Here is a 22,515-nt window from a genome sequence, read left to right on the forward strand (position 1 = left end):
AAGTTCAGTGAAGATTAGTAAATGAACACAAACTTCATATAGATAAGGAAGTCCCTGTACTGAAAACATTTGGAAGCTGAAAGTTATTAGGAGTGTTGTGTATGCATGCCCCATTCTTACTTCCTTCTTACTCTTCCTAAAGGCAGCTGTGATGAGAAGAGGGCTCAGTTAGATTGCCTTCTGGCTTGAGACAGTATTTCTGATAAGTTGTTTTTTTTCTCTCAGACTGGTGGCAAAAAGCATTTTTATAAAACCTGTGCCTATAAAAACCCCTGTGGTAGAATATCCAGACATTTGGTGCATTCTCAGTGGCTGAGCACTGCAACACCACGAGTGAGGCATCTGTCAGGGCAGCAGTGAAATAACAACAAAAATCCACCACATGTATGAGGCACATCCACCAACATGCGTGGCAGGAGCTAACCCCTTCCAGAGGCAATCTGCTCATGCTGTAAAACTGTTAGCACTGTATTTAGGGTTTGATATTGGGACAAAGCAATACCATCCAATGCATTGCTCTTGAATGGTCACCAACCGCTCTTGTGTAATTTTGTGTATAATCTAGTAATATAATATATGTATATTGTATATTATAAAATATATATTGTATTTAAATATATATATGAAATATTTAAATATCTATAATGCAGTATAATATAATATAATGTATGTAATATAAAATAATGTGTGTCATTATTTTATGTTACATACATTATATTATAACTTTGTGTAAAAAAGTCCTCTTCCAGAACATTTCTGATGGAGTTACACAATGCAGCAAAGGCTGTAACCTGGCTAGAAAACCAGAAAAGTGGAACAGGGTATTGGAATGAGAAGTGGGGGACTGGAGAGGTCTGGAAACCTGCTCAAAGTAATAAAGCTCAGGAGAAGAATGCAGTACAGTCTTCCATGGTGGGGAAACTGAGACAGTCTGCTGTAGTTAAAGGGAGGGAGTGATCCTCTAAGATAGCGTGCCAGATACATGGCATATAAAATAGCAACAGAGACAGATTATTCAGTTGAGCATTTCCATATACCCAGATCAAGAAGGATAAAATAATATCTTTAACCTGGACATCTAGGCCACTGGACAAATTCTGCTTTTAGATGCAGGAGACACACATGTTTCTCTTAACTGCAGAGGGCTCTTTTTGAACCTTTGCTGTAACAATTCACAAGGATGCTAACACTCTAGGATCTATGAAAAAAGAAAAATGTAAAGATGAAAATCCTTTGGTATTTAGATGGATCTACATATATACCCATTGTGATCATGTATTGAGGGCTTCTTTGCAGGCACATTTCTATATTGTGGGGGTTTTTTTTGATTTGTCATCATTATAGAAGTCTATATGCTGGTGAAAGAATTCTGGAAGGAGAGTTTGCACGTTACCACATTGAGAGGGAGAGATTTACTAGCTACTTATGTGTTCCCTTATTGCAAATAGACAATGCTAACTTCATGAAGCAACAGGAAAAATGAAAAAAAGGGGATTCTTTTTTTTTTTTCCATGGGTTTTCATCTGTTAATGAGTTATAATATCTTTCACTTTGTAGGATGCTTTTGACTGAAGATCTCAGACAACGTTAAATTTGTATTTATAGCATTTTAATTTTACTCAGATAAATTACACCAATTTTCCAAATCTAGTACTACACAGAATTAGTGTGTGGGAGGTTTTGTGTGTTTATAGCTATTCTCTTTCCTTTAATGCTACAACATTTATTTCAATTACAAACATTTTCTTTAGGAATTTGTTTAACATATTTTGTCTTCAGAGGTTAAAGGAACTGATGAGAAGGATCTGATGTAGCACTTTATAATCAGATGTTCTTAAGGAATAGGTTTGGATATATTTAGTTGAGTTCCTGTTGAGATCTCACTATAAACCTCTATGTATATTTTATTGTGATTTTACATGAGTGGATTGTCATGAATTAACATTTATCTGTACTTCTGTAGCAGTTGGTTCCAGGAGTTATTTAAGGCTTCATAAAAGAAGCCATAAATGCACCGTATAGAAATTAAAGAAAAACTGCCAACAAAAAAGTAATTTTTAATTGGAGAACAAAAATCTATAAATATAAAGCTGAAGAGAATGCATTTTAATGTGAGATTAAAAATGAAGAAGCTGTTGCTTTATACAAATTTGAGCTGTTACCAAAACAAATCTGTAACATATGTGATATATGATCAAAATTGTGTTAAGTCAGACTTCCATTTTTTTTTCTAAAACTGGTAAAATCGTTATACTTTATTAGGCAGATTCTGATCTGAACTAATAAATAAACTACTGTGCAACAACTCTGAACTTATCCTGTTATATATATCAGAATTTGCCCCTGAGAGGCTAAAAAAATTAAGTAAAGCAACGAAACTGACACCAGTAAAAAGTAGAGAAGAATGTTGTCTGCTCTAATTCCTATAACTGGGCAATATCTTGCTGTGCTATTACTCATCATGCTCCTAGTTGAAGACAAAGTACTCTCATGATTATGCTGTTCAATTGAAAAACCAGTGTTAATCCAAAATTCAAGACCTCTGAGACAGGAACAAATCTGTTAGAATCGTTGTGTGTGTATGTCATTGCCATTCCCATTTCTCTCTTTGCAGTTTGCTGTTCCAGAAGACACTCCTGAACTTGCTGCTTTTTTATATAATTCCACAATTTCTCATTACATCAGGAGAAGGGATGTTGCAGTGGCAGAACCTCACAGGAAAAACTCTGCAAGAATATTGGTGAGCTATCTAAAATCTATGTACTGGGAGTGTGCAGGGGAAGGTGAGACTCTACAGTGCCACAGGCAAGGCAAATGGGACACATCACTGTGTTTTTAACAGTCCAGACAATGCTGGAGCAATAGCAATGCTGTCTGTCCTAGGAAAATAGTTCTGATTAGACCTATTTGGACTTGGCTGTATTTTCAGAAGTTTTTTTCCACTCCTGTATTCAAAGTGCCATCCTTAGCATACTTCAGCCTTGTAGGTGTCAGCTGACTTTGCCTAAAGGCAATGTGTGAACCCAGTGAACTTCAGATCAGGCAAGGGATTCACAGTCAGTGCTTTTCATCTATTTTTATGAACCGTGGGCAGAGTTTCTTTCATGCTGTCCAGTCTCTTATTAAGCTGTTTACTGCAAACTCGTGCTTGAATTCCTTGACCTCACTAGAATTTGGAAGCAAACAACCTCACCAACTTAAGTGTTCTGGACTAAGAGAATTATTATTGCTTCTGAAAGTTAATTTGGCAGTTTTTATAATGGGAAGAAGATAGACTCTGAAAGTAATGAAAACTGTAATGTTATTAGGAACAAAATCACAGTTTAATCCACTTTAAGCAATAATCACTGTTGACTCCTGTGCCATTCTTTCATCAACCCAATACCCTAGGAAGAATCTGATTCCACTGTGTCTGAAGGAAAAATGCCAGGACTTTCAAAGACATGCCAGTCAATATCACAGAACACTTAATCCATTCTTCAGTGATATCTTAATTTTCAGGCATCTTTCTGAGTGACCAGGCTCATAGGCTGCCAACATAAAAATGACTGCAGCAACTGGAAGTGGTTAACAAAGTTCTGAAGTATGCACTGTGTTTGCACCTTAAAATATGAAGCAGAGAATTTTCACCTGCTTGATGTAGATGGAGCAAATATATTTGGTGGGGTACTCAGTAATATGAAATTGGCACTTTGATGAGCAGTCTTCTAGTAAAATATGCTTTTGGTCAGCACAAATTAGGATAGGATTGGGTGCAGTGCTTACCACATATAGCAAGACTTTCCCAGGGTAAGCATAGAAAAGCAATGTCATTGGTTCAGTTAGAAGGTGTCCCAATACTAATGCCTTCAGCATTAGTTACTGCTGATGTATAAGTTTTTTTTATTTGACATATTGGAAGTATACATGGAAAAATGAATGTTGCTCTTGAAAAGACTGATTGGCCAAAGATTATTCTATGTTTAAAATTGTAATTTTTAAAATAAATTCTAAGTTATTTTCATTTTCATCAAAGCATTTTCACAAAGAGACAAAATGTTCTGAGAACCTCTTATTCTATTTATACTGTTGATTAAATATTTGGTTTCTTTTCCATTAGTTCCAATGTTATATTGTTCTGAAAATCACTACAGGCTAAATGCATTACTCAGAAAAACAGAAATATGTGTTCAGGTCCTAAAACGTCAGCCAAAAGTAGACTTTTTTGCATACTAATGATTTGTTTTGCTAATGTGTGTTTTTGACCACTATGATTAATGAAAACAAGTCTTCTCCTTCCTGCAAAATAAATAAATCTGTTTGGAGGATGTTTAAAGCCAAATAAACAGATGCTTTAAAATATTCATTTTTTTTTAAAAAAAGTTTATAGTTGCAAGTTCCAGGGTTCACAGTTTCATTTTCAGTCAGATATAGAAAGCAGCAATTAAGCATACAGCTTCTGCTTATCCTCCAATAAGACATAGATTTGTGAGGAAAGCTGTCTATAAAGATACAAGATTCCTTAAGAGTGTTTTCAGATCTGTTCCATGCATCATCATCTCATTTCCTGAAGATTGGGTATTGGTAGTGCATTCTCACTCTCACTAGGGAATAAACTTACTTTTGAAAACTTAGCTTTGCTTTTGAGGTCACAAGGCCTTCTGTCATGGGAGGGATTCTCTGCTTTGTTATAAAAATAGGAATCAATTAAAACCTCAGCCTTCCCCTGAGTCAAACAAAACTTTTCAGATAAAACCCATTTGTATATACAACATTTTTTATTTTTTCCACAAACATTTAATCATTTTTAATGGGATCATTTTTCCTTTTTATGCCCTAAACAACCACATAATTCCTGTGGTTACCCCATGAGACTCTGCTCATTCCCTTCAGTGGCTTCCAGTCAGCTTTTAACCTTTAGTGTGACATTCTTTTGGCAGACTTCAGGAGTATATAGTTTTGAGTTGCAATGTTTGGCTTTTGCTTTCAGCCTTGTGTATGGGCCAGAATCACTGCTCATCAGGAATGGTTCATGGACAGTAAGCTTCAAGTAAAGCAACTAATGAATCTCAGCAAATGTTCTGGCTGCTATGATGTAAATATCGGTGGGAAAGCCAGGAGAGTTAGAAAAGGGAAAAGATTTAGCAATATAAATAAACACTTAATGCATACAGAACAGAAAAAAACCTAAAAGTGAAATCATAAAATGATTGATAGGTGAGAAAAAAGCACGTGCTTCAAAGGATTGGTAAGTGCCTGGACATTTTAAGGGTTCTTCAGAGCAGACACTGTTGAAAATTGTTACTTTTATTTTCTTTATTATAGGTAGGTGTTTGTATTCACTGGTGATTCAAAAAGAATCTGCTCCTTGGTTTAGAATTATCTCAATGACTCATGGGGTATCTCATATATATTAGATAAAATTACTGATTTCAAACTATTTAGCTCTTTAAGGAAAAGTTTATTTGTTTTTGCTTATTTACAGCATTTGAAAATGATTTTGTTTTCAAAACATAAGTATGACTTCCCTTTATTTTTTGCTCAGAACTGTACAAATGTGAAGTGTGTCCTAATTTCATGCACTGTGGGACAGCTGGAAAGAGGAAAGAGTGCTGCACTAAAAATCAGGTCCCGGCTCTGGGCACAAACATTCCTGGAGGTAATACACACAAACATCTCTTTCTATACACATAAAATAATAATTTATTTGAGCAGATATTTTAAAATAAAAAGTCATAAATTAAATGGGGCAAATGTAAATACTTCTTGTTACCATTTTCTTTGAAGATAACATCTCACTGGTTCCTGTCCAGGTTTTTTGGATGCTGCTTACTTTTTTTTTCTTGCTATCACTCCTTCTCAGATTTATGTCCTGAATCCTACTTGAAGATTCCAAGATTATTTTTAAGTACCTCTCCTAGTTTTGTTTCTGCTTTCCTGGACTGACCCAAATGTTCTGCATTTATAACCTCTTTTCCAATGGAAGGTTTTTCTTGGAGCCAAAGAGTGTATCATGTACACTATGTCCAGCTTAAACATTCATTGTTATTCATTCTCTATTAATCTAGGGAAGAGTAGTATGCATCAAGCTCATATGATACATGACACTCATGTAGTGACAATCTGTCTTACTACTAAAAGGGGCAGTGTAGATGATGGAAAAAAATAAAACTTCTCTTTGCAAATTCTTGTATTCCAACTTCTGCTCTCAGATTTATATTCACAGTGCATAAAGGGACCTGTTGGAGTGAGGGCAGAGGAGGGCCACCAGATGACTGGAAGAATAAAACACTTCTCCTGTGAGGAAAGGCTGAGAGAGCTGGGGTTGTTGAGCCTGGAGAAGGGAAGGCTGCAGGAAGAGCTTATAGCACCTTCCAGTACTTCAAGGGGTCTTCTGAGAAAGATGGGAACAAATCTTTTAGCAGGGCGTGTTGAAAAAAAACAAGGGGTAATGGTGTTCAACTACAAGTGCATCTATTTAGATGCAAGAAAGAAGTGTTTCAAATTGGGGGTGGTGAAATGCTGCAACAGGTTGCCCAGAGAGGTGGCAGACGTCCCATGCCTGGAAACATTCAAGGTCAGATTGGACTCTGAGCAGCTTGGACCAATTGAAGATGTCCAGGCTTATGGCAGCCTGGACATCTTCAATTAAAGTTTCTTTCCAACCCAAATTATTCTATGATTTTGTAAGGCAGAGGGATTTTACTGTAAGCTGTTACCTCATAGCTGGCCTTGTGTCTGTATTTACTATGCAATTGTCATACTTTTAACAATGGAAAATACACTGAGAAATTTATAATTCCATTTGCTGTTATTAAGAAATACCTGCATCCCCTGTCTTGATCAAGCTGATTTATTATTGGCTTGTTTCTCAAGGAATTCAGGATTTTCCAGTCTTTCTATCTGAAATGTAAGAAGCTTTCCTGTGTCCCCTACAGCTGTGGGAGAGGAATTCTTTATATGCAGGGTACCTCTTACCCTAGCAAGAGAAGAATTGAGGATCTTCAGTTTACAGCTTTAAATTAAGCTCATCATACCTTTGAAGTTCATTTCTCCCTTCCCTCAAATATGAAAGTAGACCAAAGAAATTCATCCTCACTTGCTTTCCTGGAGAAATGAGAGCAGATAGGATAATATTTCCAGAATGTTGAATGCCAGCTCAGTAGCTAACCAAGTCCATAATGGGTGCAAACTTTTGGGAGGTCATTGGTCTCTCTTGGTGTACAGGACTATGGCAGTGGTTACTTGAAAGGATGACTTTAAAGGTTTTTCTACCTATCTGTCAGGAGGCCAGGTCACATTCTGTCTTTCTTCTCCAAAAGCTGTTGTAGGACCACTGTGACTGAAGAGCACTTAAGTTCTGCACTTAAGTCTCTCATCCTTTCAGAGACTAAGTGAACAAATTCCTGATTTGTCAGTACATTTTATTTCTATGAACAATCAATCCCAAGAAACTTTCATATCCTTTCTTCAGTTCCATTAACACAAATAAAATGCTTTTAATAGAAAGCATATTTTAAAAATGTTAGATATGTCTAGATACTCTAGAATGGATGTACCTCATTTAGGTTTGCTGAGTGAGTCATCTGCTAGTGCAAAAAAAGGCAAGGTCTGGTGCCAATTTAAGCCCAAAAACATGACAGTTTGGATGTGTCTTTGTCCTTTCAAATCTGGGAATTGGGATGGACATCATTTGGTGCAAGCTTTTCAAAGGGCAGAAAGTACCAGTCTGTAACCATCCCTGCAGCTATAGAAGAAACATATCTATTGGGAAATAGAATGGGCATTTGATTCCATTTTTTTCCAATTTCATTAAGAGGCTGCTGGACAAGCTCACACAGGCTAGTCCCTCTTAAGCTCAGGTAAGAACTTCACTGCACTGATTCTCTGTTGTCTGTTCCTAACACACAGAGAGAGGCAGAGATATTATCCTTTACTGGAACAATATATGACAATATTGAGCACTGCAGTGGGCAAGCAATAACACAGAGGATCTTTATCATTTTCTTCACCAAGAAAAAGATAAAACTCCCTTAGCTACCTTCCTTACTGGGAACTGAGCCTGATGTATTCCAGATCCAGTCAAGTCTTTCTCCTCATCATTCTGCTGGTGAAATACAATTAACTCTGAAAGGGCCAAAAAGTAAGTCTTGTGAAAAAATCCTGTGCACAGATTTTTAGATGAAGTTTCTAGTCTATTTACAGCTATTTCAGTGGAAATTAGCCTCATTAGGATTTTCCTAAGTCTAGTTTAGGATATGTCAATACAGATCTGTAAGAGATTAAACAAAATTAACAAGAAACAGTTTCTCTGAGTTTTTGGCTGTGACAGGAGATAGGTAACAATTGAAATAAACTAGCCACAGAGGACACAAAATCTCCCTTTTTCGGATAACTTAGTAAAAACAATCTTTTTCTGGGGTTTAACTTTAGTTGGACTGACTTAGGTTCAGAACAAGTGTAACTGCATGAAATTCAGTGGCATGTTTAATGCAAGAGCAGTGGAACTCATTTTATGAAATTTTAGTAAGCTAAAGTTAGATGCAAAAGCTGGTTGCTAACTCTGTAGACAGTGACAAGACAGAGAAGTATCTTCAGAGGATGCATTATCCAGCTGATTTGAAACCTCTCTCTGTCTGATCTGGATGGGGAGAAGAGTCAAAGCTGGGCCTTGGGACCTGGGCGTGTGCAAATACACCAGGCAATGCCAATGCTGCAGTCCCTTTAGCTCCTCCTTGCTCTTCAATAAATCCTGCTTGCTCTGCCTGCACCTCCCTTCACTCAGGGAGCTCCAGGCAGAGATGGAATGCTACACCAGCTCGTGGGCAAGGATAAGGGTGAGCCATCCTGTAGATTCACTGGGTGGAAAGACCTCATGGGAAACACTCCTACCAGATTACTCCACTGGCCTTACATACCCTTGCCATCAAACAAGACTTTTTATGGGCTGTGATTTTACCTTTTCCCTGTAAACATTTCTGTGTCCTTTCAATAGTAATTTGCAATTCTTGTTAAGAATCAGAAAAACTCCACTCAAAGCAACAGAATTTTTTTCCTAAGTAGAAAAGGGTAATTCCCAGAGAACTGTTTCATCCCCCCATTTATGTCTAATTATATGCCAGAATAACATGATCTTTATTTCACATGCAAATTTGGAGACAGTAAATAGTGTCCTAGGGTCTGGTTGTCTTCCTTCCACTCATCTCAAAACAGTTCCCTTTTTCACAGCCCCTTTTGAAATTAACAGTTACACAACCATCACCATAAAAGACCGTAGAACATAATTAGTTTCCTAAAAAGGGCACAATCTGCTCTTAGTAAGTCTGCAACTGTTGTTAACTAGGCTGAAATCTGCAGATTCAAATTGAGGATTAAAATGCAGTTAAAATAATGAGGATGAGATTATTGTGACTCAGGAAGGGCCAGACTGAACCGTACTGTCATGCTTTTGTAAAGAAACTTAGGGTAAAAGTCTCTAGAGAAGCATTGCAGTTCATGTAAAAGTTAATGTAAAAGTTTTCATATGCCAAAGAAATCAGAATAATGGTGACATGCAACATTACTCAACTGTGTTATAATTTAAATGAAGACATGATGATTTGCAGAAGAATTTTTTTGTGCTCATTAAAGCCGAGAACACAGTGTCAGGATGTTTTTTCTTCTTACAGATATGCTAATGCAAACCTGAGAAGGATTTTATTGGAAGTGATTAATTTATGCTAGGATGAAAAAATTAATGTTTTTCACTGAAGTTGTATGGGCAAACGTGTATGTTGTTGTCACAAAAGACCTGTCATGTATTGAGTGACTCCTTCCTCTTCCACTTAGTTTAACTGACAACAGCTGACCATTTTGTCTCCTGACAGTTGTAACCTGTAACCTTAAAACCCAAACTCCCATAACAAATAACAGCTAAATGATGCGCAGTGATTAGACACATTTGAATAAATAAAGCAGCACAAATTTCCCAACCAGCCAGCAAAGACAGAGACAGACATTGTGCAAAGGCCAAGTAGAATCACATACGTTTTTGGAGTAACTTCAAAGTCTGGCTGTAAATATGAACTCTCTAGTAAAGCTGACTTTTGGATTCAGACTTGCTGATCAGGCAAATAATAGCCTGATTTGTTCAAAACAGAAACAACCTTACATGGTTATGTTATGTTGTATTTCATTATGTCCCTGTTTCTCTGATCATATTTCTGAGTCATCTGAGGGAGACCCAAGGGGATCTGGTCCAGTATTTGCATGTATGGGTATTTTTTAGTATAAGACTCAGAGTTGGCTAGTGAAACATCTGTTTTGAAAATGCATTTCTAAGTGATGAAGCTGTATAATCTGTCTGATTTGTAACAACCTTGAGGCTCCGAGCTCTTTGGAACTTAAAACATTGTGGGATATGGAACTCAGTGCATTCTTAGCTACTGTTTCATCCTGTACTGAAAATTTCTCATAATGATACAAATCTCCTTCTGGGAGAGGTAGGGGAGGCAGTAATCTACAAAACCACAGAGGATGTGTAAGGTTCCCAGGAACTTTGAAGTTTATTGTATTTTCTTTTAATATTACTGAATATAATTGTATTGTTTCTCTCTTGACGTTTTGGCAATTCCAGATATGTGAATTTGGCACTCCTGATCACACGAACTTTAATAGTTAGAAGGGAGGAAAATCTAGTTTTAATCAGAAAAAGTTGAAAAGCAAGAGAAGCACCACTGTATTTTGGTGCTCTCTTGGTACTCAACATCATATTTTGGCTTCTCTGTTAAATACTCATTATTTCAATGTTTCCAAATGCACACTGATCCTTTTTCTTTTTACATGCATAAAAATGGAAATATATGCTTGGCATATTAATGGTGATGTGTGCTGCAACACTCTTAACTGCCTGACTGGTATCCAAAACCTGAAACTAAATACCTAAGCTCTATGTTCAACACATGGAGAAAAGAAGATACCTCAGGCAAAGTGACCTGCATTAACCATCAGGTTGGTGCATGAGGGCTGTTTCTTATCAGGAGGATAGGCACCCAAATCAGGATTTAGGAGGAATATGTTCACCCTTTTTGAACACAAAATCCAAAAATTATTTAGAAGGCACCTATAAAATTAGATTAAAGACTTGAAGAGGACTTGGTTTATTCCATATTAATTGCCAGAAGCAAGAGCTGACAGTCCAATGATTAGGGAATTCAGGACTGGAAGACGCAAATTCAATTCACACTCAGCTTGAGAGGCCCCACATCCCTGCTTTATAAAATGATGCTGTTCCCTTCTGCTGAAGCTGCACCAAGGATATAAAAAGAAATTGAGAGGTCTGGAAGGGTGTAGAAAATGAGGAAGACCATGATGTAACACCTTTGTTTGTACCATCAACTACAATTTCTCCTAGTCCTGGCATCCACCTTTGCCTTACAGGTTTGCCTGGAACCCAGAGCTGTCACCACTGTTGGAGTGCACGTTCTAATGAGAGATTTTGTTGAGAATTTCCATATTTTATTACTGGTGAACTCAGAGCCTCTTTAGTGTGGTAGAAGTTCTCTAGGCCAGGTAATGCTTTTGTGGTAAGGATTCAGTTCAGCTGCACAAAGGCCATTAGAGGAAGAATGCAGATAGTTGTGCAGTGGGGCCACACAGGCTGCAGGATATGTGTGCTGGCAGAGGCTTGGAGCTCAGAACAGAACTGGTGGAGGTGATGTGAGACAGGTGAGAGATCCTCTTGTACAAGGTCCTTTATTTGTTCACTTTTCTTCCTCTCATCTTTACTATGGGAGCAATTATTCGATCTGTAAGTGGAATATGACCCCAAGGAACAATAATTTCTATCCTTAGCATCCTCCAGCCCAGAACCTCTTTCTGTGTCTGTTCTGTGTCCGTTAGAAAACATCTAAGTCAAGGGAAGATTGCTTAGTATTTTCAAAGAATAATTCTGCAGCTAACCTAAATTCCCTGTGTGTGGAAGGAAGTGGTGAAACAGAAAGATTAGTGAGAGAGACATCTTGTGCCCTCATTCGTTTCCATATATAAGCTATATATGGAAGTTTAAGTAGATTATTTTAATCCAGACTGGGAATTAAAAGCCAGAAATTTTATGTGCTGCCCTTCAAGGCACATATAATAACAAAAGGAGGAAGTCATCAACAAAATTTTCAGTTGCATCAAAACACTATTGCTATTTGAAAAAACAAAATAAGTAAAACCAAAAACTTTGGTTGTGGCCAAAAATAATATATTATATTCTATTGGATTGTTTATATGGAATGAAGGCTAGAAAAAAAAGAGACCTTTGCATGGGGCTGAACTACCTGGAGGTCTTTTGGGTATTGGCTAGTTTTGTTTTAATTCATTTTTATTTAAAATATTTTCAGTGTTAGCAAAAGCAGAACATGAGACTCTTCCTAGATGTGCTACAGTATAGGTAATGTTAGGTATATGAAGAAATAAACATCTTAGATTGATAACCATTATAATCTTTATATAGAAATATTTTGGAATCACAACAAAACAGCTGCCTCCATTATAGCCTAAAATAGGCTGTCAAAATGAATGTAAAAAATACAATATGTGAAGTGTAAGAATATAATGATAAAGAGAAGGATGTGTTGATTTTTCATAGTATGTTCTTTGGTCACAGCTATGTTTGGGTGGAGATATCCTCTTGCTGCAAATGGCACAAATACAATTTACCATGTGTACAGAGTCACATGCACATTTTTAAACAAATTATTAAGAAGAAGTAGTTGTATGAGCTCTACTCTCTATTGGCAGCACTTCAGGTTTTGGGAGGTATTGGTCAAAGAAAGCAAGCTAATGAATTCCCAAAGCATGTATTTAAAAGGTATTGCTTATCCTCCTGTCTTTAAAGTGTGCCAGGCTCCAGCAGATACAAAGGGAAACAAATGTTAATCAAGCAGTGCCAAAATTGTTGTAATAGCACTGAACTCCATGTGCAAAAGTTGTAAGTTCTTGGGATAAAAATACCACCACAGTGTGCAGCTTGCCATAGGGGAACCATGTGCATTTCAGCTAGGGAGACTTCACTGGGCTACATCTAAGCAGAAAAAAAAAGGAAAAAAAGATTTCCAAGAGCCTGAACAATTCTTCGTAGAGGCAATGGAGCAGAGTCATTCTGGGGACTCTCTCCAGTAGCTCAATCTTCAAACCTGCAGAACAGCAATGATCTGCCAGTCTTTAAGCTAAAGATTTTGTTCCTCCTGCCCTCAGTCTAGCTCTCTGGGATCCAGAATTGTTCCTGCATTTCAGTGTGCTCTCTGACCAGGATGCCCACATGCCTTAGAGATGCTTTGGGGGGTCAGTAGGTCTGTGCTTGAGCTTTCTGCAGAAAGCAGCAGCATCCCACTGGAGCCTGGTGAACTGTCTTTCAAATTGTAGATTTGAAAGATTTTCAAATCACTTCTCACATTATTTTGGTCTCAATTGTATGTAGGAAAACACTGAACTCAATATTTATTGGGAACACTTTCCTTCATTTCTGGCTTTTTTTTTTTTTTTTTTTTTTTTGTCTTGCAACTTTTAAAGAAAACAAAGACTTCAATTCAAAAATCTATTTGTGAAACAAAAGCATGTAGAGAGAGAAGCTTTAATAAGTATATCATCAGGATCTGCTACCCAGGCAACACAGGGGATGGCCATGTTTTGCCTGCTTCCCAGAATATTGCAAACTACTGTTTCAGCAACAAGCACAAGATCAGTTTCTGCTTGTTCTAACACAAGGGGAACCACAAAAGACCAGCGTAGTTAAGGCTGGGCTCTCTACTGTTGATCATTAAGCACTGACACAAATACCAGATTCTTTCTTCTCCTTCCTCTGAGCCATGACTAAATCCTCAGCTTGAATTTCAAACCACAAGTCCTGCAGTTTCCAGTAAATACTGAATATTTAAACATACGCTATTTAAAAATGATATGGTAAAGAAATGCTCTTTCTTGCAATTGGCTTGAGAATTATAGAAAAAGCTGTAGGAAAGACAGCTGCTTGTATCTCAAAGGTGTTAGGACAAGTAAAAATCCTGTTTACAGCCAATGTTGACCACAGTCATTGTTTTCAAGTCCTTTGCCACAAACACATCATTCTGTAAATGCAGGAAAATAACTCTCTAGTCTTTTATAGTCTCCATTCCTGTTTTCCAACATTTCCAGGAGCTAATCAAGGGTTGAGACGAGCTGATAGCTGTGGTCACAACCCAAGCTTATTAACCCAAGCCAAGCATTCATCCACAGGAAGTACCCTCCTCTGATGTTCTTGTTGCTGATACAAGCTGAAAATGAAATAAGCCATGTATAGTAGGTGAAAGGCTTTATATTTCCATTACTGCTGTTTCCTTTATAGGAGGTTTCAACAGAGTTAATGCCTTTACTGTACCTTAGCCAATCCAGCTCAATGTCTGATGTCTACTTCTTCAATAATATAACATATTCTGCTCTTTCCATTACAGATTATGTTTATAAATCATATAATCATATCCAGAATCCTGCTTGATAATAATTGCTTAGGATTGAAAGTATAAAGCTTTTTTCAGGCTTTTTTTCTGAGTGCACAGTCACAGAAACATGCTGAGATTTTGTGGGAGGAAGAATCTAGTGCTGAAGAATAAAATACCAAGAATGTCTTGAGTCTGGAAATGAAAAATAATTAATGTGATAATGAGAAGTTATTTTTCTGAATATCACCTCATAGATGATCAGCACCATGAATGTGTATAAAATTACTTATTTAGCAAGCCAAATTTTTCATTTCAAACACAATTGATAGAAATATATAGATACTGATAGTTCCCTTTCATTTGATGCTATCTGTGTTATGTAGCTGATTTGACTATGGCTGTGTAGTTGTTTGAGACAGATTTTTTAGTATTGCTCTTTCCTAGTATAGGCCCCAAGGAGAGGTTGAATTTTCTGATAATAACCATTCAGCTGCTCTCAATATTTTAAAAGAACAAAATTATGGCATAGCCAAATTAGTTCCAGAAGGCAATAAATGTGCTGGCTTTTTATCACCCTCACATATTCGGAGAGAAAATTACTTTTTTAAAAGGAGACTGAATGGACAAGGCAAATACCAGGACTACAACCCTGGAGCTCAGGAGAACACCCTCCTTTACAGGGATCTGTTTGGAAGAAGTCCATGGGAGATTATCCTGAAAGAAAAAGAAGTCCAGTAGAACTACTGATTCTCCAGGATCATCATCCTTTAAGCTCAAGAACTGTCCATCTTGACAAGTGATTTTGCCATCTTGGTACAACTCAGACATACAAAGATGGTGATAGGTGAAAGGTTGGACTCAATCATCTTGGAGGTCTTTTCCAATCTATATGATTCTGTGAAACATAAAAGAGGTGGAAGCAGAGTCACTTGACCCTGTGCAGGGGTTGGATAAGGAATGTAGAGAGTGTCTGAGAATGCAGGGACAGAGATGGGAAATCAGAAGCCCACCTAAGCCTAGCAAGGGATTTAAAGGCATTAAAGAGACTTCTATAAGTATATCAGCAGCCAAAAGAAGACAAAGGAAAATATGGGTCTTCTGCTGAATGGGACATAGAAAAGGCTGACTTACCCAAGGCCTCCCTCCATCACTTTTGTCTTTATGGAGAAAATCTGCATACACTAAACCAAGGTCTCTGGAACCAGAGAGGAAATTTGCAGCTATCAACATTTATCTTCAGCAGAGGGTTATAAGGATAGGGGAAAATTTAAACAAATCAGATGTACAAAAGTCAAAAAAACCTGATGGAATTCACATAGAAGTCCTGAGGGAGGGGCAATGAGAATGTCAGACGTTTCTCAATTATCTTTGAAAGTTCATGGTCCTTAAACACTGCAAGAAAGCTAATGGTAACACCTGTCTTCAGAGGATTCAGAGAAGTATAGGTCAGTCAGCATTATTTCAATCCTTGAGAAGAGAAGGTGATGGAGAAAAAAATGCAGAAGACCTTTGCAACCATCTCAAGGACAGGAAGATGACTGGAAGCTGTCAGGATGGATTTACAAAAGGGATATCATGCTTACCAACTTGCTAGCCTGGTAATTTGCAGATGGTAGTGAAGTGGAAGGAGTGGTTGATACACCAGTTGTTTGTACTGCCCTTCAGAGGAACCTCAACAGGCTGGAGAAGTGAGTTGGCAGGGATTTCATAAAGGGTGACAAAGGGAAATGCAAAGTTCTGTACCACAAGAGGAATAATCCTATGTACTGATGCAACCAACCAGCTGGAAAGCAGTGCTCTGGCAAAAGATCTTGGAGTCCTGTGGGATGCAGAGTTGACCATGAGCCACTGTGTGTGCCCTTGCAGGAAAGAAAGTCAACAACCTCCTGGGCTGCATTAGGAAGAGTGTTGCCAGCAGGCCAAGGGAATTAATTCTCCCTCTGTACTCAGCACTGATAAAACAGACCTGGAGTTCAGTCCTGGGCTCCCTGAGACGATTGGATAGTGGATATACTGGAACAAGTTCAGCTAAAAGCCACAATGATCATTAAGAGTTTGGAGTATTCGATATACCAGAAGAGGCTGAGAGACATGGGACTGTTCAGTCTAGAGAAGAGAAACCTCAGGAGGGATCTCATCAGCAGTTGTAAACACATGATTTGTGGGGGTAAAGAACACACTTCTCAATATCAAGGAACAGGGAGGAAGCACAAACTGAAATACAGGAAACTCCATTTAAACATTAACAAACCCCTTTTTTATTTGGAGGGTAGTAAAAAACTGGAATACGTTGCTTCTTGAGATTGTGGAGTTTCCTTTCTTGGAGATATTCAAACCCTAACTGGACATGGTCATGAGCATACTGCTCTAGTTGATTCTACTGTGCCTGTGCTTGGAGGAAACAAATTCCAAATAGGCTCTCCAACCACAGCAGTTCTGTAAAAACTTTGATTTGGGCCATGGTCATTCAAATGCATCCACGTTGGCTGCCAGGCTTATATTATGCTTATTTCAGGTCATTTTCACAAATAAACCTTTCTCCATCAGCAAAGGAAAGAAATGGTAGCCCAGATTATCAAGGGGTCTTTTTACCTCAATCTTGGCTCAAAAAAACAGCTGAAAGAAGAAAAGCAGTTCTTTGAGAGGATTTATGTTTTTAATGCAACAGGAAACTACAGGGAAAAACTGAGGAAAAGATGTTGAACAATCACAAGGAACCAAATCTTTTCAATGGAGAAGAACTCCTAAATGTGTGAGGAATAGAAGGAATGAGAAGGTTTTGCAGAAGGAGATTCAGGAAGTGACAACATTGTTCCAAATATGCTGGATTAAAAAAGCTGTTGACAAAATAAAAGACTGCTTTACTTACAAGGCTCTGTCTTCCTGTAAATCATCAGTCAAATATTGTGTTGAAATCTGATCATCATCTTTCATAAAGGATTAAGAATGGTAGAAAAACTAGGAGGATAATAATAATATAGAAAAAAGATGTAACAGTCATCACTCCTAGCCCTCTGAATTCCATTGACCATATTAGCACTTAACAGTTCTCAGAGAATATTGAAGCACTTTCAAAGATCCAAATCACTACCCCAGATTTGCATGGGAAGGGATATACAAGATGAGTTGCCATGTAGTGTCACCCAGAAAATCAATTGCACATTTTGTCTGCACATCTTTGGGTTTGTTGAAATTCTTAATGACAGCTAAATAAATATTTTACTAGGTGGCCAGTTAAACAATGGCTGCTGTACATTCCTCTCACATTGATACAACTTAGTAGACAAGCAAGGTGAGTAGGATTTTTGCACTGCAATAGGAAATCAATCCCATTCTAAGTGTAGCTTGGTCTAGGAGACTGCCTTGGCAGAGGAGCTGGACTAGCTGATCTCCAGAGGGCCCTTCCAACCCAAACTGTTCTGGGATTCTGTGTAAATGAAGCTCAGAGATGGTTGTTCCTTCTGTTGTTTGGTGGGAAGGCACAGCCATTTCTTTGATGTCATCAGGAAGCTCTACCAGCCTGGTCTCAACATAGGCCTGTGAATGTCCTCAGTACACCCATGCTGGTTGTTGAGCTTGTTCAGCAGATGAGGGTTTTAAACACAGACACCCCATAAACTTCACCCATGCTTTTAACTCATCAATTTCAGAGAGAAATATGAGAAACAACTGTATGTATCTTTCTGCATATCTAACCCTTCTTCCCCATTTTGAACATGTGGCCTTTGTATTGTAGCTTTATGCTGTATTTATCTCATGGGCACACACAGGTCTCAATTCCTGCACTCTTCACCAAAAGAAACCATCTTTCACTTATGAAATCAGTGCTCTGGAGTTTTTTGTCTGCTAATCTTTCATAACGCTTTTAAATATAATCATGGGGTTTAATAATTTCTTTTTTTGTATCATTTCAGAGAAAAAATTATCTCTACAGTCTTTCTTCCAATGTTTCCTTTGAAGTTAAGAGCATGCCATATAAAGTGCAACCAGCAAAGCTCCCTGAGGGAAGCATAGCAGTAAGTAACTGAAAATTACATCTTTGTGTGAAGCACATGTATTTGGTCACTCTGATCACAGCTGTGAAAGTTCTTATAGATGAAAATATTGAGATTGGTCTTTCCTGTGTTTCTAGTGTAAATTCCTGAAATAATATCTAAAGGAAATAACTTCATTGCTTTCTGTGGAAGTTGATGATACATGATTCTTATTACATTTTAAAATAATTTCTTCCTGAACTAATGTGCAGACTGCTTTATTGCAATTCAGATGGATTTTGCACCCAAAAGAAAACAGAACTGTGAAAGCAAGTATCTTGTTACTTTGTTTGGGGTAAAAAAATCTAGAGGAAATTTTTATGCAAAATCCAGAATCATGTTTCCGTCAGGTTTAGAGAGGTCACTCTTCTCCCAGTCAGCAGTTCTCTCACACAAGCTTGTGTATTGTCTACAGCAACTTCTCTCTATCTGTTTTAAGCTTCTTTGATGCTCTGATTTTCAGGAAGGTCTGTATGCATTTCTAGGATTGCCACCTCACAGCACATCAAGTGCAAACATACAAATTTACTTGGTAATCCTTACAGAAATGATGATGATGATGATGATGATGATGATGATGATAGATAGATAGATAGATAGATAGATAGATAGATAGATAGATAGATAGATAGATAGATAGATAAATAGATGGATGATATATGCTAAAGCACTTATCTTATTTGCAGACCAAGATTTGTATGGCTCTGTAGTACTACATGAAAAATTAATTTTGGAGACATAAATTTGATTCAATTGTTTTCTGGTGCCAAAGGATTGAGTTTGGGGAGCACTTTAAAGTAATTTGTTTCGTATGGTTAAAAGTCACATGGTTTAACATGGTTAAAATTTACTCTATTTTGTCATTGATAAAGATATTTTGTCTGTTTTGTCAATGATAAAGGTACGTAAAATATGAAGGCAAAAATTGATTCTAGTATAAGAGTAATCTGAAATTTTAAGGCTCAATGTTCTCATCTTTATAAATATTCCTCAGTTACAGTCCTTCTTTCGAAAGGTAAGCTCAGTTCAAACTTTGCCAAGTTGAATTATCGTGGAAATACATCATACCAGTCTGTTGAGATGCAGTAGTAGGGACAAAATACTGTCTTACTTAGAAAACCAACAGAATAATACACTTCAGAGCTTACTTTTAGTATATTTTAGAGGATACAGGCTCTCAAGTTTTGTTTTGTACATGCACAGATGGAATGGTTGATTGATACTTGCTCTGGGAAGACACAAGGTGAAATCTTGGTTCTATGTGCACAGTGACTCTAACCTCCACCATCAGTAGAACCCTGATTTCACTAGAGAGGATTGGTGCTTAATGCAGTATTCATCCAGAAAGGTTCAAAGGCACCAAGCTGACAGATATACTCGGGCTCTTTTTATTTTCTTGCAGCATGTGTTCCATACCAGAAACACATGTGCAGAGTTCTGTTGATAGTGGGGCCTTCATCTGGGCTGGAGTGCTTTACCCCAGGTGATAGCCTGCTGTTCTCAACAAGTGTCAGATGATCTACCAAATGATCAGATAAGCATTTCATTCTCTTACTCCAGCCAGTATAAAGCTTGTTATTTGCAGCATATGATTTACAGCAAAATGCCTGTAACGGCAACTGTAAAAAGTTGAAAAATGATAACGCTTTTATGTCCTTTCATATCTGGACATGGCAGTGGATGCTTGCCAGCTCTGCAGCTTGATGTGTTATATGCACCAGTTCTTTGATGTTCCACTTGCAAGAAGAAATATTTCCTTGAAGTTGGGCAAAGCTTGATATTTTTACTCCTTCTGAAAAAGATCACTAGTTGTGTTTTAAAAGCTTCCAAAGATTTATTTAAAGGTTTATGCTTTTCCTTCAGACAATGAAACAGTGGTAGTGGAAGAAATATTTAAATATTTTTAAAATCAATTTTCAAAAGTATCTATCTAATAATCAGCTAGCACTTCAAAGTTTATGTAAAGAAGATAATACATTTTAAAGAATAGAGCATATGTCCTTCATTTAATTCATATAGGGCTGGATTCCAATTAGGCAGGCTAATATTTACTTTAATTTTTAATGGCATGAGTAATCCCATACACATCAATAACCTACAGAGCCACAGAGTCCTATTTGTAGTTCTAAGGACTTTATCATCATGGAATATAGGTCTTGGACACAGATCTTGAAGACAGGGTCATGATACAAAGGTGTGTGAAACATTAGGTAAATGTAAGAAAATCTGGATCTTTTATAGTAAAACATTAGAATGAAAATGCATCAAACAGAAAATTAGCATGGAGGTTAAACCAGAATCCACTGACATCTATAGTATATAGAGTATATATAGTATTTCCATTAATTTTGATAGTCTTAGAGTTGCAACCATATATTATGCAACTGGTTGGATTTCCTTGCTAATAGCTATTTAATTCAAGAGAAAATTTTCATTTTTTTTGCTACAAGTATTATTGTGGTAAATAATACTGTCTTACTTGGTGAATTTCATGTGCAACATGAAAGTACTTTCTATTGTAAAAAGTACAAAGTTAGAATAAGCAGAAATTTGCTTTTTTAAAATGTATGATTCTTGAGCCAGTTTGGGAGTTTAATAAAATATGGTTTACTTTTCTTAAACATTTGATAGGACTTTCACTGTGGATGCCTTTAGTCTAAACTGTTTGACCAGTGTCCTCCAGTGAGCACCATTGGTTTCAGACTAAGGCCTATAACTTTTTTTAGTTATTACATGTTGATAGCACCTTAAACAAGCTTATATTCCTTATGAAATATATTTGCATAAACATTTGTAATGTGTAATTATAAATGTGACTTCAAGCTTGAAGGAGCTTTTACATTCCATATTGAGCATTTTTTGAGAACATATCAGAACATCATGCTGTAATGGTTGGGTGGGGACATGTAGGAGGACAAAAGAATTCCTGTTTCTCAGCCTCTGTAAAGAAAATTTCTGAAGACTAAATGAAGGTTATCATGGGCAGCAAAAGCAGTAGCACTAGAATAATAATTAATTTACTGCTGTTTAAAGTAGCAGAATAAATTATGGAGAAGTTATTTTTATTTTTTGAAATGTGTCTTTTAAAGAACCAGGGAGAAAAAAAATGACTTTGTGAGAATCCCACTGGCATGCACTGAATTTTGACCACAGGTGCTGGAAGTTGCACCAGTCAAACCTAACTCCCATCTATACATAAGGAAGTACCAGTGAAGCAGCAGATTACTTCATGTGCTTCTCTCTGCTTTGCACCAGAGGAATCAAAGACTATTTTGAAGACATACTAACACCAAAATCAGAAGCAATTCCAAATTGAATGAAATACAGTGGCAAAAGCCCTAATAATTATTTTATATACTTACAGTGAGCTTAACTATGGCACATTTTTTAAAAGGCACATTTTTAAAAGCCTCCCCAGAAGAACACTTTCATAAGCAACAAATGACTTTCATGGAACTACAAGAGGGGTTATGAAGTTAAGACTGTATGACATCATCTGTGCTAAGACCAGTGTGGATGTTATTTCCAATAGCAAACAAAGGCTCTGTCCATAACTCTTGGGTTGACTTCACCCTCATCTCAGTGCCTGAGGCAGATGGCATTCTCTGGCACCTTTTGGATAACAAAGGTGTGAGATGTTCAGCAGTGTCAGATGGCTCCTCTCAAGTCTGTGAGATGTGCTCTTCACCCAGTTGACAGAGAAGCAAGCATTGTTTTCAGTGTTCAGCATAAAGAGTTATCCTGAACAGAGAGGAAAGCTAACACACATCCAAAGTACAGTGTCAACATGCAACACTTGTGTAAAAAATCCACTTCATTTTGGCCACCTTAGATGGAAACATTCCCTGGCTCTGATCCTACAGTACTAAACCTACCACATGGAGAAGAACAGAAATCCAAGCTGAAAACACAAACTTGTTTTAAATCAAAATCACATGTAAAATTGTTGGTGGACAGCATGGGGTGAAGAAGCGACCGTCCTCTGTAAAAATGGTGAAACAAGGGCAGACAAAACTGAAGGAATGTTTTGTTTGTGTCTTCCCCTCCAGCTTCTGCCT

At 37.3% G+C, this 22,515-nt stretch overlaps 1 protein-coding gene across 1 annotated transcript in view; it reads left to right on the forward strand.

Moving 5' to 3' along the window:
* ITGA8 (integrin subunit alpha 8) overlaps positions 1-22,515 on the forward strand; it is a 115,728-nt gene that overhangs the window by 80,040 nt on the left and 13,173 nt on the right. The window contains exons 26-28 of the mRNA XM_063150608.1: positions 2,615-2,740; positions 5,525-5,638; positions 18,338-18,439. Coding sequence (XP_063006678.1) covers positions 2,615-2,740; positions 5,525-5,638; positions 18,338-18,439 — 342 coding nt within the window. The remainder of the gene's footprint in view (positions 1-2,614; positions 2,741-5,524; positions 5,639-18,337; positions 18,440-22,515) is intronic.

The sequence above is a fragment of the Melospiza melodia genome, chromosome 1 (genome assembly GCF_035770615.1).
Source record: "Melospiza melodia melodia isolate bMelMel2 chromosome 1, bMelMel2.pri, whole genome shotgun sequence".
In the NCBI taxonomy this organism is placed as follows: Eukaryota; Metazoa; Chordata; class Aves; order Passeriformes; family Passerellidae; genus Melospiza; species Melospiza melodia.